The sequence below is a fragment of the Panthera pardus genome, unplaced genomic scaffold (assembly GCF_024362965.1).
Source record: "Panthera pardus isolate Hobbes unplaced genomic scaffold, ASM2436296v1 HiC_scaffold_22, whole genome shotgun sequence".
In the NCBI taxonomy this organism is placed as follows: Eukaryota; Metazoa; Chordata; class Mammalia; order Carnivora; family Felidae; genus Panthera; species Panthera pardus.
Window position 1 is genome coordinate 6,422,195 of NW_026526788.1, and position 26,426 is coordinate 6,448,620.

The 26,426-nt window shown below is 42.0% G+C and overlaps 1 protein-coding gene across 9 annotated transcripts in view; it reads right to left on the minus strand.

The window, feature by feature from the left end:
- Window positions 1-2,512: 2,512 nt before the first annotated feature.
- LYST (lysosomal trafficking regulator) overlaps window positions 2,513-26,426 on the minus strand; it is a 191,116-nt gene continuing 167,202 nt past the window's right edge. For all 9 annotated transcript variants that reach the window (XM_053910211.1, XM_053910212.1, XM_019418948.2 and 6 more), the window contains 9 exons: window positions 26,157-26,387; window positions 24,043-24,232; window positions 20,616-20,752; window positions 17,596-17,694; window positions 11,944-12,083; window positions 11,341-11,438; window positions 6,428-6,584; window positions 5,559-5,630; window positions 2,513-4,680 (listed from right to left, as the gene is read on the minus strand). In XM_053910211.1, coding sequence (XP_053766186.1) covers window positions 4,542-4,680; window positions 5,559-5,630; window positions 6,428-6,584; window positions 11,341-11,438; window positions 11,944-12,083; window positions 17,596-17,694; window positions 20,616-20,752; window positions 24,043-24,232; window positions 26,157-26,387 — 1,263 coding nt within the window. In that variant the 3' untranslated portion in view covers window positions 2,513-4,541. The remainder of the gene's footprint in view (window positions 4,681-5,558; window positions 5,631-6,427; window positions 6,585-11,340; window positions 11,439-11,943; window positions 12,084-17,595; window positions 17,695-20,615; window positions 20,753-24,042; window positions 24,233-26,156; window positions 26,388-26,426) is intronic.

Sequence of the window (26,426 nt, forward strand, 5' to 3'; positions counted from 1 at the left end):
ATCTAGATTCAGGCTCATTGGGGGCCAGACCTTCAGGCAGCAGCTTTTAAGGTTCCCAAATATACTTTTTAATGCAAAGACTGAGAGATGGACATTTCTGTCTCCTTCCTCTGCACCGAGCCCTGGATGTTAAGCAGTTAAGAACTGTTTCTTTGCTCCTGTCCTGTTGAACCTATGAACATGAGCCTGTCTACCAGAACCAGTCTATTAAAGGATATGTATTCTGGGCAGCAGCCATAAGGACCAGGATGCCGGATACGTACATAAGCAGCTTTCTGGGAGACACCAGCACCAGGGGGCAGGGCAGAGGGAGAGCAAGAAGATGATGCCCGCTGCTCTCCCTGACCTCTGGAGAGGATTGCAATCTACCCCTAGATGTGTTTAATTAGAAGTCCCCCGCCCCCAACCCACTCTTCAAAGTGCTTCTTTCCTCTCTCAGAGAAAGACTAGGGTTTATGACCACGGCCTCTGTACTGTACCTTGGTTAAGAACTATTTTTCGGGGCGCCTGGGTGACTCAGTCGGTTAAGCGTCCTACTCTGGCTCAGGTCATGATCTCACAGCTTGTGATTCAAGCCCCATGTTGGGCTCTGTGCTGACAGCTCAGAGCCTGGAGCCTGCTTCAGATTCTGTGTCTCCTTATCTCTCTGCCCCTCCCCTGCTCATGCTCTGTCTCAAAAATAAAAATAAAAACATTAAAAAAAAAACCTATTTTCCATTTGTTACAGTCCTGTGAGAGCAACGAACATAAGCCCTACTGGCCACCAGCCTGGTGATCAGGGGGTGTCCCATGGGTGATGGCTGCAAAAACTGGGGCCCCAGTCATGTGCACAACCTCCTTTCTGGGAGATAACCTGGAGGCAGAGCGAGCGAGCTAGAGACAGTCCTTGCCGGCTTCTGCAGTCCGGTGGCCTCGAGATGTGTGTTGTTAAAGGCCTGCCCCTCGGGATGAATCTTTTAAGATAAACCACAGGCCTCTTTCACAGAAAGACTGGTTGCATTTCAGTTGCTGCCTCTGCACTGTGCCCTAGAGGTTTAGCCATGGTGAGTCCAGAGACCCCTTTAAATTTGCTATAAGCTTGTGGTCCTGTGGATGCAAATCCCATTGTCTTCCAGAGCTAGATGTTTTGGGGACTCATCTCTCAGGTGCAGGTCTTGAAAGTTAGGGGTGCCAGGTGTGGGGTTCAAACCCTTTGCCTCTCAAGGAGAAGCTTAGGGCTGTGAGTTCTCTGCTATCTGTGGGCGCCTCTCCGAGAGTGTGGTTTATGGTGACATTGTGTCTTCGCCTCTCCTCCCCGTTTTGATGTTGTCGTTTTTCCACCCTGCCCCCCCACCAAGATGTAAGAGCTGCTCAGCTAGTTTTTGCATTTCTTTCAGAGGGAATTTTTCTGTAAGTAGCTATAGATTCAGTGTATCTGTGCAAGGAAGTGAGTTCAGGATCCTTCTATGTCAGCACCCAGAACAGGAAAACCCTGTAGCTCTTTCTTTGAAAACATGGAACAATTCCTCCATGAGAAGCAGATCACCAGGTATGAGCTCAGAAGGGCTAGAATCTCCCTCCTCTTCTTCCACCCGACCCCATCACCTGGCCTTGGCCTTGTGCATAACTGGCATTGAGCCAACACAGTTGAAAGGAAGAGGGATCTGAGACTTGCAGGTAAGGAGGGGACACTGAGGCTGGCTGGCTTACACTGCCAGATGCTCCTCCTGAGTTCTTCTGAAGACGGACATCTAGAAACAAGGGTGCTCTACTCCCGAGAACCCTGAAAACACTTCAGAGGCAAGGCAGACTAGAAGAATGATTCTGGGTTCTTGGGCTGCCGTTCCTTGAATTCACACACCACTTTGCAACGCCCACCGGCGAGGCTGAGGAGCGTAGAGGACGCTCTTTCCTTCACTGGGCCTTTGTTCGTTGATGTTCCTGCCTCCGGCGCTGGTAAACGTGCTGTCTGGAACACGTCTGCCCCCATCTTTACCTGTCAAATTCCGATCATCCATCAGTTTGCAACAAAACTTTCCCTTTGTCAAGAGGCTTTTCTAGATCCTCTTGATCTAAATTGAATTCTTCCTGTTATATTCTCTCAGAGGACCCTACACTCTACCTTAACGGCACTTCCCGTATTTTGTAACTACGGACATCGTATGTTACTGATAGCGCGTTTCTCTCCCGGCCTGTAACCTCCAGGAATGCAGGGAACAGCTGTATCTTCAGCACTTAGCCGAGTGATACAGTGATGCACGCAGTAGGCTCTCGTGATAGATCGGCTGTTGGGGGTGGGAGGGGCAGATATATTTTCTTTAAAAAGTGTGCCTAAACTCTATTTAAGGGTAGTAAAGGCTGAAGTAAAATTTCTCATAAAGAAAGGAATTAAGAAACGAAAGTTATTATTTCTTAGTGACATCAGTGTATAGGAGAGCTAAAGAGAGAACATAGATGGGTTACAAAAAAATAAAAGCCACCAATCTGAGATCTGGTTGTAATATTTAAATGGTATAAAGAATAGGTCTTTACATCTATTTTTATGAAATTTATTCCCAGTTTGAAGTGGCAGTGTATACAAAGATGACAGAGCTTGTGATATTTTACAGAAATGTTTACTACAACATGCACATTATGAAGTGTTTCAAACATACACATATTAAGTTTCATGCTGAATAAATAATCCCCCCAAATTAATTTTTATTTTTACATAAAAATATAATATTGCACTCTTAACAAGACCAGTTATTTTGCATATTTTCTTTTTAAATAAATGATGAAATTCAGCCTTAATAAAAAAAAAAAAAAAAAAAAAAAAGAAGACCAAGTAGCAACCCTATTCTAATAGGGGACTAATTTAAAGTTCTTGGTAGAAAAAATGAAAGCCAGACAATAGCTGCAATTTTTTTTTTTTTTTTTTTTTTTTTTTTTTTAAACAAAGCAAGATCACTTCAACGTGAATAGGAATAATCTCGTCTCTGCACCTTCTGGACCTCAGAATGCAGACCTGGTCTGTGCAAACCGTGATCTAAATGCAGTCTGTGAGCGTGTCCGGTGAATAACAAGCATACGTGGCCGCTTGTCTCCTGCATCTATGGTGACAGCAGAGACGTTTGAATTGTATTCTACACAGTTTTTAAGCAGAATGTTTTAGAAAGTCTGGAAGTTACAAAAGTAGTTCTGTAAACACCATATGAATTAGATTTCCATAACAAACACGCAAGTTATTCTTAGGCAGGAATACATATTTTTATCCCGTGGTGACATATTACTGAGCTTATTGTACAGTGTTTTCAAAGCCAATAAAGCAGCACCCCAAGTAAAAATAGAGCCGTAATATCTGGTAGAGCTAGACCATCCCGAGATTTGTAGGAATTCTGGTTTATGGTGTGCCAGTTTTCTGAGGTGTATACCTAGATTTTTCTACTGCTTCTAGAATTCTCAGGTAGCATTGGTTAGGAGAAACAGTGGAAACCGTTTCCTGTAAGAATTACTCTGCGTCCTGTTGGAAACAAAGTAAGCAGTCTCCTTTTCTTTTGAAATTGTTTTGTGGAAGAAAACACTCCCTGCACATTAAATGTCTTACCTAGAATATATTATTGATATCTGTGCCATCTTTTTGCATAGTGGAGGCTTTCTATTGCAAATTGTTAGGTATTCAGCGCTCGGTAAATGGCAGATATTAAGATAATTATCATTGTGTTTAAATCTTAGTGACTCACCAGTATCTAGTGTTCTGGATTTTAAGGAGTTTTACGAAGAAACAGAATGTGTCTGAAATCAAAGATACCTGTGTTCTTGTTTGTGGCCATCAAAAAATTCTGGTTCTACTTTGAGCTAAGAAGGCAACTGGAAAAAAACTGCTTAACATTGAGATTCATTAGTGGTTTGTTTTAGTATTCACATGTTCCACAGAGTGTTCGGTGCCCAGACACCGACCGAGTGATTTACTTCTCAGATAAAGCACTTATCAAGTTCACGATTCTTATCCCTTTCATTAATTTTCGCTTTTTCTTTCTTTTTTCTTTTCTTTTCTTTTCTTTTCTTTTCTTTTCTTTTCTTTTCTTTTTTCTTTTCTTTTCTTTTCTTTTCTTTCTTCCTTCCTTCCTTCCTTCCTTTTCTCAGGGGGAGGGTGGATTATCTTGGCATAAAACTTTTTAAATATAATTTTTAGAGTATTTTATATAAACAATTAGGCTAACCAGTTGACATTCTACTGGCCCTTTTGGAATAACAGAAAAAGCAGAGACCCTAATCCTTTCTTTAGATTATGCTTATGGGTAAAAACTTTAAAGATACGATTTTAATTTATCGTGTAAGACTTGAATCTTGTTGCTTGGGACATACTGACACAGCCCTCTGGATTATCACTAAATTAGAACAAAACTGTTCTCTTAGGACCTTGTGAGGCTGCAGAATATTATGCAGGTGAAGAGGGCTGATCGTTATTTGGATGATTTGTTTGGTCATCCGTTTCTTCAAGTTCAACCTCCCAAAACCGGGAAGGTCTACAAATCGAGTTTGGAGCTAAAGTGCTTTGGAGGAGCGAGGTTCTCTCTCATTCATCCAGCTGCGTAGCTGCTGAGGAAGGAATAGAACATGGGCTGTTTGAGGCGCTGCTGGTCCTTCCGGCACCAGGCGATCACGGTCCCGTCACTGTTCGCGGTGTACAGATGGTGGCCGTCACAGGAAAACGTGAGGCTGTCAGAAAGAAATCCCGTCTGTACGTTATGTCTTAAAATTGCATTTGCAGACTGGTGATCACACAGGAATCAGTGTAAAGAAGCTAAGATATCTTTACCGGAGCAGAGAGCCCAACGAAATACCTGCTTACAACCCACCGGTTTCCAGTGTAATCCTAATATAGTTTAATTGCCCTGCTGACAACTTTGTGAAGCTCATCCTGACGAGGTGATACGGAAGAAAATCAGGATCAAGGAGGGCAGTGCATTCTGTTCCTTCTCTGCATATTTTCTCTTATTGCCTTGGTTATGCTTTATTACTTAAACAACAAATACTTGAGTATAGGAAAGTTTACAAAAAATAACAGTGCCACATGTTCTCTTTATAGAAACAAGTGGTGATTATTTTAGGGAGATATTTTATTTCCCTGAAAAAGGAAAAGGCAAATGTAGTGCACTGAAAATAAACTAATGTAATAACGTAGAATTTGAATGACTGATTTCCAGTTGATTTTTTAAGGTCAAGTGTGTTAGTACAACAAAGGGTAACTGGTTGTTTATCAATATTACCAAGTACCTTCCTGCCGCTATCAGTCATCCTTACGGTATTTTCAATAAGAAAGGGAAAGGATATCGTTTCTACAATTCAAAAGCTTCTCTGGGCACTCTCCCAGCATGTCTTCTGTTAGACTGGAGCTCCCAACTCACATTTGAAGCCCTACCAAGATGTGGACTGTGTCTCCTCTTGCAAAAGGTCTTGGTCAGCTTGGTGTTTGATAAAGGGTCAGCTGTTTATGACTGTCATCACATATTTCACATCAGTGTGCTTTAACAACTCTCTAACAAAAACACAGTCACAAAGTATATCATGAAGAATGGTGGGGGGGGGGCGGTTACCTTACAATCGGCTTATTTGATTTAGGAAATGTGATTTCTCGCACAGGCTTTAGGTCCCATGTACTCCATAACCTAGAGAGGGAACAAGTCATCATCTAATTATGCAAACTAAAATTTCCTTCACTAAAAAGTCCTAAATATTTGTTTATTTGTTAAAAATCATCTGGAAGGAAACACAATAAACAATTAACTGTAGTTCCTTCTGGGAAGTTTGCAGGGGGTGTATGTGGGAGTAAGAAAACTTGGTAAATTTTCACAGACAATACACAATTTCAAAACTACATTACAGCTAAGTTTGTTATTTAAAAATAAAACAGGAATATGGGGCACCTGGGTGGCTCAGTCGGTTGAGTGTCCGACTCTTGGTTTTGGCTCAGGTCATAATCTCACGGTTTGTGAGTTCGAGCCCTGCGTTCGGCTCTATGCTGACAGTTCAGAGCCTAGAGCCTGGAGCCTGCTTTGGATTCTGTGTCTCCCTCTCTCTCTGCCCCTCCCCCACTCATGCTCTGTCTCTCAAAAATAAACAAACATTAAAAAAATATATAAATAAATAAAATAGGAATAAGCGAAGAACCTATATCTGAAGGTGATTTTAAATCTCTATTAAATATTAACATGCCTAGATATGATCTCATAGTTTGTGGGTTCGAGCCCCGCACTGAGCTCTGTGCTGACAGCTCAGAGCCTGGAGCCTGCTTCGGATTCTGTGTCTCCCCTTCTCTCTGCCCCTCCCCTGCTCACACACTCTCTCTCTGTCTCTGTCTCTTAAAAATAAACATTAAAAATTAAAAAAAAAAAAAAACCTAATTTTTGAAACTGATGTGTCCTTATGAACAAGAGCAAACAAAGAGAACGAAAACTCCTCTTACCTTACAATTCCGTTTTCTAATCCCCCGGCAATCACATTGATAGATACTCCCTCTGGCTGGTTAGAGAAAGCAACAGAACAAATGATCTCTCTGCAGTGGACATGTCCAACGAGGTCCCCATTCACTGTCCAGAGTCTGAGGTCACTGCCTCCACCAGCTAGAACACCAAAATCGTTCGGCAGGTCACCAGAGTGTGGGTGTGTCCAGGACCCCGCGCCCTGGGTCCCAGAGGGCTGACTACCCCTACCCCTCCCAACCCCCCACCCCCACTGTGCACCAGGCTTGTTTGTTTCAGTGATAAAATTTACAGGGAAGTCATGACTGAAGTCTGTATAAATAAAATTACTACATTATAAGTCACACAGAGCTCTGTGTATTTACCTAGTGACAATGACCGGTGGGAAAATAAAAATATTAATTTATAATAGAGAGCAACAGGTAAGTTACTCATGTATCTGTGTGTAATTGTAATATTTTAGTATACAAACTGCCAAGTCTGAATTTGAAAGTACCTAGAGAGTTAAACAATCTCCAAAAACAAATGAAAACATTCTGTGGAACCATCTATAAGAAGTGACTTATGTGAATTTGAAGAGAAAAAAATGTTACAATAAAACTTAGCTGAGTCAAAAACTACTTCTTAAAGAAAAAAAAAGAAATCTAATTCTCACAATGAATCTTGTAAATCAATGACTTATTAAACTAATTCTCCCTGTTCAAAGACCATGAGTAACAAAACTTTCTGTAGTTTTCCAGAGGCGATCAGTGCTCCCCATCCTCTATAAAATGGGGGTGCAGGTTTGGGGCCTCGGGATGATAAGCCCAGCCTTCTTGGGAGAAGTATTCTCAAGCTGATCAAGACAGAGGTTAAGAGGCTTGATAAAGTTTGGATGCCATAGGGTTACTACACTTGATTTTATCTCTCCATTAGAACTAGCAAAAAAACTACAGAATTTCACTTTCTCCTTTATTAAGGCAATGACAAGATTTCATAGACTTCATATTTTATAGCAAAGAAACAAACTGTGCAAATACTTCTTTATGTAAAGATACGCTGAAGACCTTCAAATACCACAAACCCAACGCCTTCCGTGCCACGGCACCATTCCCGACCGCCGAGCAGTGGACACAGCCCAACTCCCGTGCACAGATGAACGGACACACCGAATGTGGTAGGGGCACACACAGCAATATTGCTTGGCCATGAAAGTGATGAGGTTCTGATACATGTTACAACATGGATGAGCCTCAACATCAGGCTAAGTGAAATAAAGGACATAAACAAGACGAAGAAGGACAAATGGTGTATGATTCCACTTACATAAAGTATCTAGAATGGACAAATTCCTAGCGATAGAAAGGAGGGTGGTCACCAGAAGCTGTGGGGCAAGGAGGAACAGTTATGGTTACAGTGTTTCTGTTGGGGGTGACGAAAAGGTTTTTGAAGTGGACAGTGGTGACAGCTGCTCTACACTGTGGATGTGACAATGCCACCAAATTATATATTTTTAAATGGCTTCAATAGCAGTTATCATGTTAAATATACTTATCACCTATGTAGAGAAAAACGATGAACAAATGGCCGGGTTTTACTTAAGACATCCCATTGATTAGGGGAGATTACAGATTCAGTATACGAAAGAAATACAATTGTAGACGATAAACTCATTTTTTCCTTGAGTAGACATTTATTTCACTCTTTGTTTTGAATTTAGTGTTTGATAAAAGATTTGAAGAATAAAACAACCAGACTTCTACTAGTCAGGTTAGAAGATTTATTGAAGGTACCGATGGAGGCGTTGAGCGTTGCATGTAATCCATAGCTTCTGCACAGCTTAGTCCCTCAGGACAAAAAATCTAAACGTGGTCCTGGACTCTATGAAATATGGTCCAGAACTTAATAGGCAAAGAATTACCCTAGAGGATTACCCAGCACGTTGGGCTACCACAAAACCAAGTAACTGCTCATCTGCCGAAGACAGTACACAGCCAAACGGAGGCCTTTACTCACTACCGGATGCTCTCACATAGAATTGAATTCAGCACATCAACTAAGAGAAAGTTGGGCACTCCTGAAAAAAAAAATATTCCTCCTATACATCTTCCCTGAGATTAAAATCGATTGGAGACTCACTGAATACCCTGAATTTCATAATATTGACTCTCTAACGCCATTGGCACCACATGACCAGGCTATGAACCCCAGTTAAAAGGCACGTATGTTGATCCAGTGGCAGAATGATTTTAAAAAATGCAGAAACCATCTGTTAGAACATTTACATAGTTTAATAAATTTCACTTCTCGTCACTATAAGAACCACATCCCATAATAAGGACTGGGGAATTATGATCAAGGGTAAAGAGCTTGCATGTGGAACTTCAGCCCCGATACAGAAATTTTATATATGTGTAACGTGTACACACAGAAACGTACATACACACACATATATTTATTAAAATTTTGATTTTTAAAGTTACTTGGATGGTACTCACTAAAGGGTGAAGATCTTTGGTAGGCTACATCTGATGACTTTTTTCCCTTCTTGGAATTAAGAATAGAAGTCCAGTTTGGGTTACTAAACATAAATTTGGCCTGTCTTTTAAAAATCATTATTTTTATCATGTTCTCTTTATACCAAATTCTTATTATGACTTCTCTTATATATGTACCAAGAGACTTAAAAAAAGTAGGGAAGGACTTTTTGTTCAAAGTGGGGGAAAAAAAAAAGTTCTAACCATTACTCTGTTGTGCTGTGTGCTACCTAGGGACACCTGAATAGCCTTCCAGTGAGTTAGTAATTGCAGCAAAAGTAATTTTGTTTCTTGTTCCCATATGACTAGCTGATATAATATCACAGATATAAATCACTACTGGCAGCCGGAAAGTAATTAACTTTACAAAATTCAGCTCCCTAAGGTCACTCCTAACTTCCAAATGTTGCCAAAACAAGAAAGTAGAGAACTCTATATAAATAATCATTATATTATTCCCCCAGATTCCTTCTTGATATGACATACTAAAAGCTGCTAATGTACAAATCAAGGAAGAACAATTATCGAAGTCATCAATCATCTGCCCACACTTGGATTATCAACGTCAACTGTTTAAAATCTTTCCCCTCAGTTATGATGATTAGCAAATAAAAATGTTTCCATGACATTATTTTATAACTGGATGCTAACACTGGCAAATGCTTTCATCTGATACCTTTAAAGCATGACTGAAGATATTACTTTTCTTGAATACAAGAATTAACAAATGTTTTGTAAAATCAACAATAAAACTCCAAGAGGTATCTGTAGCATAATAAAAAAAATAAATATCTGGTCATCGTTCCAGGTTCCTGGCACAGAGCTCCAGAGACCCTTGTAGTTTACCATCTTTTGTCTGCTAATGAGCTGACTCCTAGGGGGCAGGCCCTACACAGCTTCCGGATGGGGGCTGGTCGCCAGAAAAACCAAGGTGGGGGGAGGGGTTAGGAGGTTAGAATTTACAGTACTTCTCCACCTCCAGGGTGGGGAGAGAGGCTGAAGGTTGGGCTCAATTACCTACTGATGGCCAATGATTTGATCAACTGTGCCTCCATAACAAAACCTCGGAGAAACCCCTCAACAGCAGGGTTAGGAGAGTTCCCCGTGTTGGGGAGCACATTCCTGTGCCAGCAGGGGGGGTGCAGTCTGACTCCACAAGGACAGACCCTCTGGATCTCACCCTATATCCTTCATCTGGCTGTTCATTTCTATCCTTTATAATAAACTACAGTAGTTAGGTATAGTGTTTTACTAAGTTCTGTAAGTTGTTTTAGATATTTATTGAACCTGGTGGGGGGGGTCTTGGGAATTCCCAAATTTGCTAAAGAACTTCAAGTACTTTGTGTCAGAACTAAATTGCATTGTTGGGGCTCCCAGGTGACGGCACAGGATTAGAGAGCTGTTTGGTGTCTGCAAAGAGAGCATACATTTGGTTTCGGGAAAAAAACAAACGGGCGCCTGGGTGGCTCAGTCGGTTAAGTGTCTGACTCTTGATTTTGGCTCAGGTTATGATCTCACGGTTCCTGGGATCAAGCCCTACACTGGGCTGCACACTGACAGTGCAGAGCCTGCTTGGGATTCTCTCCCTCTCTCTCTGCCCCTCCTCCTCTCACACACTCCCTTTCTCTCCAAATAAATAAAATAAAGAAAAGAGAAAGAAACAAACAATATAAAACATGCAAGCAAAGGATAGAGGATCACCCACTACAGATATGTCAAAGATCCTCTACACTGAGCGGGCAGAAAAAGACAGTTTGTCAAAGGATCCTCTCAATGTTAAGATCTGCAAACAGAAAATTTATGAATTTTCCAACTGTTCTTTCCTCAAGTTTTACAACATGTATACTTGAAAAAAACCAAAACTAAAAATAAGACCTCTGATTAGGAGATCTAACTTTGTCATGCAAATTTTAAGGCAAATTATGCCTCCCTTTGTTATTCTATAATATTGTTCTCAGGAACTGGAAGAAATATATTCAAAACTGATCACTGGCTGATGCTTTGCACTTAGGAGGAAGGTAGTGAAGTTATTAGTAGTTAAAAAGCAGAAGCCAAAAAAGGATAGGAAAACAAGAGCGAAGAAAATTCAGATTAATTTACGTAGTAATAATTTGCTTAACACGTGCTCAAATGCAATCTTACATATATCAGAAACAGAGTTAAACTATGATAATACTAACTTTTGCATAAATTGGTGCCTAAACTGATGAGCTCACTCTTGGACTCACTGTATTTTAATACACAAATATGCTATTACCAAAGTATTTGGATCTGGCAGGGACCCGAGAGATGTAATCCAACAGTTTCACGTACGATGGAAGGAACTAGCTGAATGCTGTTAGCACAACGACCTCTGGGCTCTGGTTTCGGGGCTCACTCACCTGAGTCACATACAGTGGCAATGTCACCTGTGGTTTCACTGGCAGAGACGGCTGTGACAGGGCTTTTGTGTCCTGCCAGGCTTTGTACATAGCACAACCTGAAAGACAAAGATATAAATTTGCATATGATCATTAAATATAATTATATTCTCTTACTTGTATAATTCCTTTCCTCAGTATAAGGACCTTTTACTCAGAAGGCATTCCTAACTTTGTTCTTAACTGATTGTTTGATTTCAATTAGATTATAAAGTAAAGGTTGTATTTCGTGTTTAAAATTATTATAATGTAAAGATATTATTAAATTTTTTTTAAGTTTATTTATTTTTGAGAGACAGAGACAGAGAGCAAGTGGGGGAGGGGCAGAGAGAGAGGGAGACAGAATCCGAAGCAGGCTCCAGGCTCCCAGCTGTCAGCACAGAGCCCGATGCAGGGCTCAAGCTCACAAACTGTGAGATCATGACCTGAGCCAAAGTTGGAGGCTTAACCGACTGAGCCACCCAGGCACTCTGGTAAAGACATCATTATAGTGCATCTGTTTCACACAGTAAGAACTGAAACATTAAAAACAGCTGCGTTGGAGTTACAGCCCTCCTTCTGTACCTGTTTAAATCCCATATGATGCAGGTGCCATCTCTGCTCACACTTATCATTATACTGTAGGGTTTGCAAACAAATAAGCTGGTTATCTCTTCTGTGTGCCCATAGAGATGTATCTGGGACTCCATTTCTATCTCTGAAGGCTGAAATTTAAGAAATTCAGTAAAGTATAAGATAAAAACCATGACAAAAGTTTTCCTAGTACTGTATCTCAAAAATAAAAAACTGAAGTGACTCAAACATTCAAGCATATCATTTTTCTTTTTTTTAATGATTATTTATTTTGAGAGAGAGAAAATGCCCAGGGAAGGAGGAGAGAGAGAGAGAGAGAGAGAGAGAGAGAGAGAGAGAAAATGCACAGGGAAGGGGTAGAGAGAGAGAGACAGAGAGACAGAGAGAGAATCCCAAGTAGGCTCCATGCTGCCAGTGCAGAGCCTGACACAGGGCTCGATTCCTTGAACTGTGAGATCATGACCTGAGCTCAAATCAAGAGCCAGATGCTTAACCGACTGAGCCACCCAGGCGCCCCTCAAGCATATCATTTTTCAATCCATTTCAGTTCAACTTTGTCCTAAAGAGTAAAACTGATTAAACATTATCAAAGTTTTAATTGCCCATAATTTCATGAATACGCTTTTCATTTTTTGTCTTCTTGTCTGGTCTTTGTCCAAATACTCATGTATTTTTGTAGGTACGATTATTGCCGTACAAATCATTTTCAAGTTTGTAGTTTAAATTCTCCTGTAAGCATTTTGCATTTTTGATTGTCTTCAAAATGACTTTTAATGGTGTTATAATATTTTATACAGTTAGAATGTCTTAATTTACTTGAGCATTTGTAGTTTTTGACAGTGTACTTTCCAAAGGCATTGTACCAATTCATGAGGTCACCAGTGGTGATGTGCTCCCATACCATTACTTGTCCGTAGTTACAGATTGGTCTTCTACTTGAAAGACTGCAAACTGATGTTCCAAGGTCTGTGTTGGCTCACAGATGCCAGATGTCTCTGCTAGGTTTGACTCTTGCTTTCATTAGACTAAGCTGTTTATTGTCATAAATTATTTCAATATTTTACTTCAAAGGATATAGAAAAGTAGAAAGATAAGTATAAGAGAAAGCTATTTAACTGGCCACTCAGGTAAACTAATCTTAATATTTTATCCGATCAGTTTATTTTTTAAACAGGGAAAAAAATGAAACATTACATAGTTTGCATACTGTTCTGTCTTATTTCCTCTCTCATCAGAAGTTACCACCATCGTGAATTTTGTGTTTATGTTTCCCACGTTTCCCATATGTTCTACCATATGTTACCATAACTGTAAACAACATGGTGTTTGGTTTTCGTGTTGATAAACTTTAAGTATGTGTTATTATTCTTTAGGTATCTTTTGCATCTTGCCTTTTAGCTCACCATTGTTTTTGAAACATATCTGTGTTGATATATTAGCTGTTGCTCATCTATTGTAAGTGCTATGCAGTCCAGTGTTTTATGCACATAAAATACATATTTTACTCTTAAAGAATCAAGTGCCCAGGCAATACTAGGCCCACATTCTTTCTTGGAATGACCCACTTCAGCTGTGTGGCAGGGGCTTCTGCTCAGCTGGGACACGTGACCTTCAACCGAACACAATCACAGACAGTCACAGAGACGAGATGTGATTTCCACAAGGGCCAAAGTCCTGGCTCTGAGCTCCCCCATCTCTCTCTAACTGGGACCCTTCCCACAGGGCCAGGAGTCTGCAAGGCCAAAGGGATGTACCCAGAGCCCTTCCAGACCATGCTTCAGGCTAGTTGGGCCCGAGGGATGCCCTGTCCGGAAAGGCCTGGGCCCCTTCTTGTTCTGCCTGGGCTCTGCAGCACAAGTCTGTGACTCACTGCTCATTCCAGGTCTCTGAACATTTCCCAACCTTTGTAACAATCAAGGTTGCTTTGAATTGCATTTCTCTTATTATAACCAACTTTAACTTTTTCACGTATTCATGTTCTTACTTGTAAATTTGTGTTCCTGGTTTTATGTATCTGTGACTACATTTTAAAAAATCATTTGGAGGAGCTCCTCTACCTGTGGAAGAGAACGAACGACCAGGACCATCCTACCCGTCTACAGACACCTTAGCCAAAGTCAAGTCTTGAGATCTGGACACCCCAGGGAATTGTGACCCAGGCTGTAATGCCACACGAAAGGTGGTCCCATGGGACTCATCCTCACTCTTAGGGGGCAGCCCTTCAGGGACCAGCCTTTGGAGAAGGGCCTCTGTGGGACTCCCCAGCTTGCTCAGTCCCTGGGTATTGTTATTGATTCCTCTCACAAAAGCGTCCAACAACAGGGTCAATACTCCAGAATTGACAATGCCCTCAAGGCCAGAGCTCCCCCCTGCTTATTTACATCTCTGACTTGGGAGTTTTATGATAGTGTGTTAGCTCTTGGATGCTTTCATTGCACACACATGCGTGTGTGTGTGTGTGTTTGTGTGTGTTTACCCCATGATCATGAATAATATTTATGGGGTAAACACAGCATAGGACCCCTATAGTGGTTTTTGATAATTTTACAGATTTTACACTTTAAAATGACTGTAAGAGTTAGTGTTACTAGATGATTCCCTGACAGGTCAGAAAATAATTTCCATGAGCAGAACAGGAATCATGGCCTACTTCATTTAAAAATTTCTCTTGAATGGCATAATACTATCTCAGATAAACCTCATATTTATTCTCCTGCCACCACTGATTTAGAGAACAGAAATACAGGTGTTCACTTACATGATGATCATGTGGCCATACTAGTTAATTAGTGAAAAAACGGACTCAAGAGCAATTATTTTAAAATCAGTTATCACTTTTAGCAGACATTCTTCTCTAATCTATAAACAGCTTATAGATAATTCCTTCTAACAAGTCAACTCATGCACCCTTATGTGGAATACATTTTAGAAGACTATCTTGGGAGAATCAACAGAAACTTACAAGGCTTACGGTTAGATATGCTTCACTAGGTAAGGAATGTATTTCATAAGACCCTCTTGAAAATATTTCCTAACAACTACTTTGGTCACACCCTGCATGGCCCTCCGGGAGCCTGTCTTTTGTCGGTGTTAAAGCTACCTCCCATGAGAACATAAATACTTATAGAACCCCGGCATTCAGTGGGTTGGGAGAACAGAAACTGGAGACACAAGGCGTCTCCTGCTAACCACACAGGCACCTGGTCACGATGCAGGTTTCGGGGGTGCCAAAATGGTGAGGGGGTCCCCGAGGAAAAGCAGCAACAACATCGACAAAAACCCATGTTACCTCCCCTCAAAAAAAACAGTGCTAAAACCACATAGCTAACATGCATTTTTGGACATGGTTTAAATAGTAACTGTTAATCTCATGACTTGATTACTTAATACTAGTATCCTTGGGAGAAAAAGAAAACCCTTATAAATAAAGCTGAAAAATCTACTTCCAGGTAAATATATAACTGTGGAAGCGTAAGCAACATAAGATTTCCCAAGCTTCTAGTAACTTCAAAAGCAAAAGAAGCACGTCTTTCTGTATTCACACTGTGACAGCGAGGCCTCCCATCTGCTACATTCAAAGCTATGCTGTGCACAATTACTCCTGTACTGACAATTTCATCTTTTTTTAATCTGCACTACATGCTGTGTTAGTATACAATTAAGATTTTAAAGGATAGTGGGGCGCCTGGGTGGCTCAGTCGGTTAAGCATCCAACTTCAACTCAGGTCACAATCTCGAGGTTTGTGGGTTCGAGCCCCAAGTCGGGCTCTGTGCCGGCAGCTCAGAGCCTGGAGCCTGCTTCCGATTCTGTGTCTCCCTCTCTCTCTGCCCCTCCTCTGCTCATGCGTGCGTGCTCTCTCTTCCTCTCTCAAGAATAAACATTAAAAACATTAAAAAAAAAAAAAAGACCTTAAAGGATAGTAAGAATGGAAGGAAGAACCAAGCACAGGCTGTTCAAAGGGTTGGCAAAAACAAAAGGAAAAGTAAAAAGAGAAGAGGAAGCTAGTTTCTAAACAGGAGTCATGGTGCGAAGTCATCTGAGTGTGCAAGCACGCAACTGTTGTAGCGGTGGGGCTCCGAATATGTTTGGAGGAGAAGGAAACCGAAGGGTGAGCTTTGAAGACACACGTGCTGTCAGCAGTCAATATTAGAGATGATATAAATTAACATCCACTGTAGGCCTTTGGGAGCGAACAGGAGACATTCCCAGAGCTCAGATCCTTCTCTGCTTGCTTCCTCATCATTCTTTCTGTTCTGGTACAAAAGAACTTACCCCAGGCCCCTTCTCCCCAGCTCTGACCTCTCCTCCCAGACTTTCAGACCCTAAACTACACATACAAGTATTTTCCACCCCCCAAGTTACCATTCTTTTCTTGCCATGTTGCTGGTTTCCTGTGCCTGAAAAACTCTTTCCTCTTTTCTCTACTTAGGAAACTGATCCTTTCCGATCCAGCTCAAGTGTAACTTGTCAGGTTTTCTGACATCCGGCCCCTCTCTGGTGTCCTTCCAGCCTGGGTGCGAACTGTTCTCGGGGCACATACCTCACTCTCCTGTGAGAACCCACACGTGCCCATCTCTTGTGAAGAGCCACTCCCATGGCCCACCTGCACCACGACAGCGGCCTCTGGGCTTGGCACACCCGCCTCAGGCTCATACGCCCCAGTGTTGCTCCTGGCAGGTGCACAGTGGGCTTCCTACAATGCTGGTTAGATCAAATTTACCTGCTTCAAGCATTTCAATGGTCCCTTAGGCTAAAAGACAGAAACACTATTATGGTCATATTTATACCCCAAGAATCATGGCAAAGAACCTTAATAAGAGTTTAAAAGGGAATAAACTTGGACAGAGAAGTAAGAGGAACCTAGCATCACCCCATGCTAGCAAGACCAGTTTACCCAGTAAAACATATTTAATAATCTAAGAAAGAAAACTGCAATGGGGTGGGGGTGGGGCGGAAAGCACAAGAAACAAGAAAGTTCTAGAATAAAATAATTACTGAGTTATTACCCTAAACTTGCTACGTACCCTCAACAGCACCACAGAGAGTTGATTCAAGAAAGAACAACAGTAAATTAAAAATAAGTATTGCATAATATGTCTTTTCTTCACTTGACTGCTTTATAATTTAATTTTCAAATCCCGGAGATTCAGCAAATGGCTAAAATAAATTTCTTTCAGAAAGTGGTAGAAATCAAGATGGGCTATTTGGATTTTGCTGCAGTCCAGAGGCGTAGGAAGGTTAAATATTAGAGGTTCTAGACTTCCAAATTTTACAGAATCCTGTGGTATACTCCTAGACGTTCAGGTCGACACCAAGAATACACGCAAACGAACATCACAATGTGATGAAGAAGTATCATCACAAAAGAGATCATGACTCAAAATGCCATCTGTCTGTGACAACAAAAATAAGATCTTTATAATCATTTTCAGAAATTTTCGTGATCCTAATAAACCTAAAGAGTCAGATACGTGGCCTTTTATATTTTAAGAGCTTGTGTGAAGAAAAGACTAAAGAACCAAAGATTAGAGTGCAAACATTTCCAGTTAATCTTCTACAAACGAATTATACTTCATAAGCATTTTTTTCCCCTCACGAACAGGAAAATCCCAAACTAGCCGCGACATGAGCCCCAGGCCTACCGTGCTGCTGGTGAGCCTGTTTGCGTAGGCCGTGATGACACCACATTTGCTCCCAGTAAACAGCTGGCAGCTGTCAGGTACCCAGGCACAACTAGTCACCTTTGAAAGGGGACAAACCAAGGATCAGCGTGTTTAAAAGGCAGGAGAAATGTTTCTACTTCTCTGACAATTATTTAAAATATATATAACCACAACATTTAATGAACATTTTACTTGAAGTGATTAAAAAAGGGCAAGATATAATAACAGAGTATTCTGTAACTTTAAGCCAGATGTCTAAAGGCTATTTCTGAGTATTACAGTATATCATCATCTATGATTTTACATTTTTCTGCGCACACACGCACACACACACACACACACACACACACACACACACACACACACACAGAGTCATCTGTTCCTCAGAAGTTTAAATAAAACGATCCAGGCTGAATGTGTGTGTGATGTGTGCCTGTGTGCGGTTTTACACATTTACCTGATTTTTACTTTTTTTTTTCTTTTTTCTGCTTCTAGTGGGGAAATGGGGTACATTCAGATAGAGGTATTGCTTCTCACAGTTCTAAAGACTCTTAAATAGGAGGAGAAGGAAAGATAGAGGTGGAGAAGAAAATCTCGGATTATTCCTTTGGGGCTGTAAACCCTTCAGTCCTAACCAGGGAGGCCCTGTTCAAGGCCACTCAACTCTCTGCCTACTGAGTCTTCCTCTGGCTCCGGGCACCAGCTGACCCCCCCCCCCCCCCCCCGCCGTCCCCAGTGGCTCTGCTCCCCTGCGTCCCTTCTGTAGTCCCACCTGCCCCACAGCCCACGTCCCCTGACACTGCACTGTGCTGAGAAGACAGAGGTCATCAGCCACAGATCTCATCCTCTCCCCTCCTTTGTGCCTCAAGTGTCTCGGGGCTTCTCCTGATTTAGAGGAGAAAGCCCCTCGCTTTGAAGAACAGCCCCAGCCCCACCCAGTGTTCCGCAGAACCTTTGTCTGTACTCTCTCTGAATTTCAAGCTGTCTTTTGCTGGCTTCTTCCCCTGGACCTGTACATGTGCTCAAATGTCCACTACTTTCTTCACCCTGGCTCTCCTTAACCTTCCAGACATCAGCATCCAGTGGATCCAATTTTATTTTTTTTGAATTTCTTTCTTAAATAGTTCTATTTGTAAGGGTTAATATTTCATGACTTCTTTCTTAGAGGTCTTCCATAAGAACAAAGAGAAAACGTATTTATTTTTTATATATAGAATAAAACTCACTGTCTTGCAATTACCATACGGGTCTGCCGAACTCTTTTGTAAACCTAAGTTACAATTACAGGGTTTTAGGAATTTCATCTTCCCTCTGGCTCAAAACACTTTGCTGTTTCATCACTGTGGGAGTTATTTCATCAATTATTCCCAACGATGCTAACACAAAACAAGCAAGAAAATGAAGAATGATGGATCTCCTGGAAGGATAATGTACGATGTGAAATGAACTGTCATCCTTTGGTTTTCTCACTGCATTGTCCAAAGAGTGTTGTCATCTTTCAAGAAAACATAAAGGAAGGCTGGAGACACCATTTCTGTAGTCTGCTTTTAGCTTTTATCGAACACAGTTGGGAATTCAGAATTTTTCATGTTCTACTGATAATAGAAAAGAGAAGAAAACTGACAGGGGACTATGTTTCACGATTCTGAGATCAGTCAGAAGGTGAAGGCAAGGGGATGGCAGGACTCCCATCTCTGATGATGAGGATGCTGATCGCTGATCGTGGAGGTGAGATCGGAGTGTGAGTCCTCAGACGGTAACATCCGGGACAATTTTCTCAAGCTAAGGAACTGCTGAGGGAACGATAGGTCTCTAAGGATGAAGATAAAATATGGCGCTCTCATCCAGGTAGCCATTTGACTGGAAGTTCTTCATCACACGGTATTTTTCTAAAAGAATCTGGATGATCCTGTTTTGCTAAAAGGGCTTACAACAGTACTTTTGTTCTTTAATGATATGCCTGTGTGCCAAACTTTCCGTGATAGAAATGAATTTTGTGATGCTCAAATGCTTACGAAAATTTCTAATAAGGTGGTTTTTCATTGTCCTTTCGCTTACTTTTGTTACTTTACTGGTAACCAGATAACAAAAGGTCATGACCTTTTCTTCAGGTGTTCTGAGGGTTAAGCAAAGGAGTCACTGCTCTCCTTTCTTTCACCGCCCAAAATCCCCACAAAACAGCTTACTCCATTCTCACGTGCCCAGGGAATGAGAAAATGTTAGGACACATGAATAGGCACCAGGTGTTATGTAGATAACGGAAGTCGGAAAATGGCAAAAGAATTTCCCACGGAAAGAAAGTCACAGGAAGAGGGTTTAACGTACAATTTACTATGGGAAAAAGTTGTGGCAGTATCGTGTGCCTGTTTGTGTGTGTGTGTGTATGTGTGTGTACATATGCAGTATATATACTATATATATATACAATTGGAGACATTTTTACAACAGCTTTATGGGAGAGTAGTGGGGAGTCCCATTACCCCAGTTTCAAAGAGGAGGAAAGAACCTCAAGTTTGGAAAGGTGAGGGTGCTTGCCGAAGGCCACACAGGAAATAGCCAAGCTGGGACACTAACTCGGATCAGAGGGCTTTCGCTGGGCCCAGTGCTCCTTCTACCCCATCGCGATGCCTAAACGCCCAGTCTATTTTGCAAAAACCAGGCAGAGAAGATGGCACTCTGGCTACAGAAAATGACACAGTGACAAAAGACAAGCGAACACTGAGAAGGAAGCAATGCTGATTTTGTTCCCGCAGCTGACGCTGACTCGGTGATTATAACACTGTCTCTGTGAGGTACTGGGGAGAAGACAGAAGCTGGGGACAAAGTCAGGACAGCAATGGCTGGGAAACCGGAGCGCTGGAAACAAGGCAAAGTCCAGCATCGTCAGCTTCTGGGCTGGGTTAACTGCAGAATGTTAAAGACCAGCTGCTACCGGTCTGACTCCCTTTTAAAGCATTGTGTTTAATCAGTATTATAAAGTACTTCATAAAAAAGTTTACCTGATACTGTTGAGAACTTTGTATGAAGTTTATTGGAGGCTCACTTTGTTTGCTCTTCAACCTTAAAATGTTATCAGCATATCCCCAGCTCAGGATGGCTGACCACTGAATGTCGGTACTGTTCATGCTTCTCACACCTGGAGAAGGAGAAATGAAAAGTGTCCGGTTGCCATCGCTCCACTGTTACCGGCAGCCCCCCAGAATGGCGGGTTAAAAGCTGAAGTTTACGTAGCAGAACATAGTATCTTTCCAGTGCAAATCACCTTTACATTCATAAGATGGACCAATTTAAATTAGCTTTATTCCTTTCATGCTAATGGGATTCTAAGAGCGGAACTCTATTTTTTTTTCACTTGTGATGCTTTGGCTGGGATTTGATTTAGTACTAAAATATCTGTTAAGGAATTTTTATAAAAGACAATGATAGTCAGGCTTACTCTATTCATGTTCTATGACACTTGGACTTAGAAAAAAAACAACAAAAAAAACTAGGGACGCCTGGGTGGCTCAGTTGGTTAAGGTCATGGCTCAGGTCATGATTTCACAGTTGGTGAGTTTGAGCCCCGCCTCGTGCTCTGTGCTGACAGCTCAGAGCCTGGAGCCTGCTTTGGATTCTGTGTCTCCCTCTCTCTCAAAAATAAATAAACATTAAAAAAAAAACTTAAAAAATAAATAAATATAAACTAGATACTACTTAAATAACTTTGTAGATACCACCTGCTGAAGAATCAGTATAGACAACTAACTATCAATATTAGAAAGAGAACATGGCTACCTTAGAAGCAATACCTGTCCTAGGAAGGGTTCATTCCATCCTGTCAAGTGCAAGGGCTTTGCATAGCAGACTTTGATTTAAAGAGGTTCTGTTTTCTCTTTTTTACAACATAGTTTTATGTCTTTGGGGGATAAAGATTTGGACATTCTGACATCCCTTTTCAGTACTATTCAAAATCTATTCTTGTTGGTGGGCTGAATATAGGTAATGCAGCATAAATGCCATACCCCGTACTGGCCTGAAATTTGGATTGCTCAAGCCCCTTTCGGAGAGACAACGTGCTTTATTTATTGCAGCACCTATATAATGAGCCCACATATAGAGGAGTAAAACAAATGAATATTTGTTGAAAGAAATCAACAGCACAGTGAAAATGTAATTCACAGATTGGTTTTGTTTTGTCGACTACAATACCAAACGTTGACATCAGTTTTGCAATAAAGGAACTGGAATATACTCACTTCATATAAGCTGCTCTAAATATAAGCTGCTGGGGAAAGGAACCACATTTCGGGAGTCTCAGGGCCTCTCGAATTCCACCATAATGCCTGGCATGCAGTGGGTACTCAGTCAACCAAGTGTTCAGTGAATGAAATACATAATATAACCGTTCCCAGTTTCTCATTCCAGCACTTACAAGAGGCACCACCTTTTTTTTTTTTTAAAGAAAAATAAACTTCTCCTTTACCGATTAGAATAGTGAAATTTAAATCGCAGTTTGTAAGAAAATGGCTTTTTCAGCATGCACAGGCTTGGACTCAAGCCCCAGAGGCTGATACAGTGGCTCAAATGGGACCCAGGCAAGTATGTTTTGAAAAAAAGCATCTCAGGCACTTCTGAGGCACAGTTTACAAGTAATTGGCCTATCCTGGGTTTAAGATCATCAAAAGGATCTCAGCTTAGTTGTTACATTGTGTTATGCATGTAGAGCTTAGCAGAACCACACAGTTATTTGATGCAAGGGTGCGCCACACCACGCAGCTGTTAGCACACGACCGAACTCTCATCTGCAAGCTGAGCCCTCACTCCCGCAAGGCCGCTGTGGAGCACTGGGCTGTTGCGTCCCGGGTGCACCGGCGAGTGCACACGGTCCCTGGGCCCAGGGCGCTTACAGCCTGATGGACATGTACTAAGCACTTAGAAGGAGTCAGGCACTGTGCTCATCATTCCCCGCATTATCTCATTTAATCTTAACAGCAAATTACCTGTGAAGTAAATCTTTCTGTCATTCCCATTTTATGGCTCAAAAGCCAGGATTCAGAAGGTTTAGGTAATTTTGCCAAGGTCAGACAGCTGCTAAGTAGCAGAGCTGGGACACAAACTCAAGGCGCTGTGCCTCCTGAGGCTGTGGCCAGGTCTGTGGCGTCCCCTGCACGCACCTAGATGCCAGCAAATCCCAGACGTGTTTCACAAGGAAACGAAGCGTAATCTGAACGAACACAGCTATTAAGGGCACACTCACTAAGGGCTCTGGTTGAAATGGCACAAATAAGGTAGACTGACGACCATATTTGACATATTTTAGTTCACCGTGCTAAGCGGTAACACTAGCCCTTTCTCTTCTGCTCAACGGAGACAAACTTCAATCCACTCTAATTAATTTTTCAAGGGAAATTATTCACACACTTTGGTACTTTAAGTATTATTAGCAGCAAATTAACTTGTAACACACCTCACAACTAATTGTAACATACTCATGAAAATAAACTGCTGATATTACAGTAGGTATGATTAAACAGATTTGCCTTACCCTACTAATTCACTAAACTGAGATAAAATGATATGCAGCCTCTTATTACAAACAAGCATAAAGGCAATCACTGATTCCATGATACAGACAAGAGTAAGTCTAAAAGAACTGCAGCCCAGCCAGCAGACTTAATTTCCTTAAGTGACCTCTGTCATAACGCAGTGCTGCACGTGCTGGAAGCCAGCTGCACGGACCCCCAGGAGCACGGTGTATCAAAAATAATGTTAAACACAAACATTGTGACTGTCAACAGGCGTCTATCTAGGCCACACGCTGGCTTTTAGGTAAATCTGCACACGCCTGATACGAACAGATGAGCGCCCCAGGCATTCATTCTAGTGCCCAAAGCCCGTGCCTAGTAAGTAGGGAGAGTTCTTTTATAGTGAACGAAATGGTTAGTTACGTTAACCATGACGTAATTACAGCCCTTTTCCATGTGTTGCTGTTAGCGAGTTAGGGCACAGAGGCTGAGACAAGAATTGCTTTCCAGGCATACCTGTTTTTAAGACCTATTTTCAAGGCTATCATGACTTCCTTGTTTTGTTTTGTTTGTTTGAATCTCATGACTATACCTTCTGAGGTACTAATTTGCTAGTCTCCTCTGGGATTCAAGGGCCTCAAAAGATATATTTCTATAAAACGGATGCTTTCATCTTGTGAGCATAACCACATGATACTTGTTCTTGGCTTTGACTCCTCCTCTTATTTCAAATGGCACTGCATTTAATCCCTCCCCCCCCACCCCCCGCCAGGTGGTATGTTTAATTCCTACTTTGCACTAAATAACCACACATTTGAATGATTTTCACCATGGACTCAAGACTGAGAAATAAAATAGTAGCACAGATGAGCTGGAAACAGTCAAATCTCATGAGAGAGCTACTGAGAATGTTTTCTTTTACCTTGTTCTTTGCTGTATGTCATCAGCAGACAGAAATTTTGGGACAATCCACAGATGGCTCTGGTGGGCAGAGCCTGGAGAGAACCAAATCTTTCTCCGTGGGGCTGGCTGAAGCAGACCACAGGTACCGGAGCACTTGGAGAGCCTACATACTCCCCCCACTTCAAGCCTTTTATCCACGACAGAGGGCTCTAAGAAGAAAGGAAAAGTCAAGGGTAGTAAATAGAGAATGACTTCTAACTGAAATTCTAAACAAAGAGTAAGCAACCTGATTAGAAGCCCTTTGTAGGCAAGAATTATATTCTACTTTTTACTGCTCTATGCTTAGCATATGGAAATCTGTGTTCCTTGTTGCTACATGCAGGGGTGAAAGTACAGATGGGGCCCCAGTCCGCATGCAGCTGGGTTCTAGCTGGGCCGAGGGGCAGATGAGAAACAGACAGACGCACAGACAATATGGCAGGTGGTGAAGCTCTAGGAAGAACAACGGAGAAAGGGAAGAGAGCAGGGAACGAGGGGGTTACTGTCATAGATACGGAATGAGGGAATTGAGGAGGGGACATCTGAGCAACACCTCAAAGAACTGGGAGAGCAAAGTGGGGCTGTTGTCCGGGGACAGGCCGTCCCAGCTGAAGAGAATGGTGGACACGTGGGTCCTCAGTGGGAACGAGGCGGGTGGGTGCCACGTTCCCGCTCCAAGTGGATATACGGCTCAGATCTATGTACCAACCGCAAACAGCTGATTAACACTAAGTATTAGTAGATGAAATCGCATTTATTACTTTTCAGGGATGTACTATTAAATTATTTTGACATGGTAAAATAATGGATTCCACTGAAAGACACAGACCCTGGTAATGATAATTACAGTGATTTGTGAGGCTTCAAAGTCTTAAGGGTTACGTTGACAAATAAACATGAAACAAAAAACACAGCTTTCAACTATGAAACACAACTTTGGTGATCTGGTTTTGGCAAAACATCTGATGTTTTCAATTTGAATTTTACTGGTTGTATCACTTTTGTTTGTGTTCAACACACACATGTGATATATGTGAGCTATGAGTATAAAGAATTTCCAGGTGTTCTTTTTTTTTAATGTTTGTTTATATCTGAGAGAGAGAGAGAGCGTGTGCACACGTGCGTGCAAGCCAGGGAGGGGCAGAGAGAGAGGGAGACACAGAATGTGAAGCAGGTTCCAGGCTCTGAGCTGTCAGCATAGAGCCCGACGCGGGGCCTGAACTCATGAACCATGAGATCATGACCTGAGCCGAAGTTGGACGCTTCACTGACTGAGCTGCCCAGGCGCCCCTAGAATTTCCATGTGTTCTATTTGTGTTCTACATTTAGTGATTTAAGTAACCTTATTTTAAGAAGTGACTGTCAAAACAAGGTCTGTGAAAACCATCCTTACACTGCGTCATGGTTTATTGTAGCTGGAGACACACCGCTTTACGTCACGTCCAGGACCCTCACAACCTCCTTCCCTCGCCTCTTTGCTTTCTGCTGCAAACCTTTACAACGTTTGACAGTTCACAGCCTCCCATCTTATGCTGCTTTGATAATGAGGAATTTAGCTGAGGGTTAGAATCCATTTTTCTCTTCAGGCTTGTTTGCTCTACTTCTGTATTTCAGAGGAAAAATCATGCCTATTTTCCACTTTAAGAGGCAACACTTCGTCATCACAGTCTGGTGGGGCCAAAGATACACGTAAGGTTCTGCTTTAATTGTGAACCAAACGTTCACGCTTCTGGTCGGTACTTTTGGTGGAAGATGGTAACCAAGACCCTGCCACGCCCACGCTCAGACTATTCTCCAGTCCTGGACGGTTCCCCTCCTCTGGTGTGCGGGTGCCTGTGATACCCCTGCCTTGTGAGGCTTTCCCTGGGAATAGCCCTCTGGGAGCCGGCTGTCTGAGCGGAGCTCCCCAAAGCACTCTCTCGTGTCACTGACACAGCAGCGCTGTTAATGGTGTGCACCTGTGCTCACTGGCCGGCGCACACCTGCAGGCCGAGGCCCTGTTCACTGGGGTGTCCGTGGAGTTGGGGAGAGGGCCTGATATCTCTGGAGTTGGATCAGTTTTTGCCAAATACTATGAAAATTCAAATGACATACCGGGTAGGTAATTTCTTTGACCTGTTCTCGGGTGTCCCTGAAAGCAAACTGTACTAACAACCCCACGGCAGCAGGGAGCTCTCCTTCGATGTTGAGCTTGGATCCGGGTCTGCTCGCGTGGGCCGACTGGAACAACTGACGAGGGGTCTGGCCGTAGGTTTTTATCATGGTTTCTAGGGCCCGCCTCTGAACAGGGTCTTCAACTGCAGACACATCCATTCCGAAATACGTCTGAAGAGTAAAAGGGAACGAGAGGTGGTATATACAGAG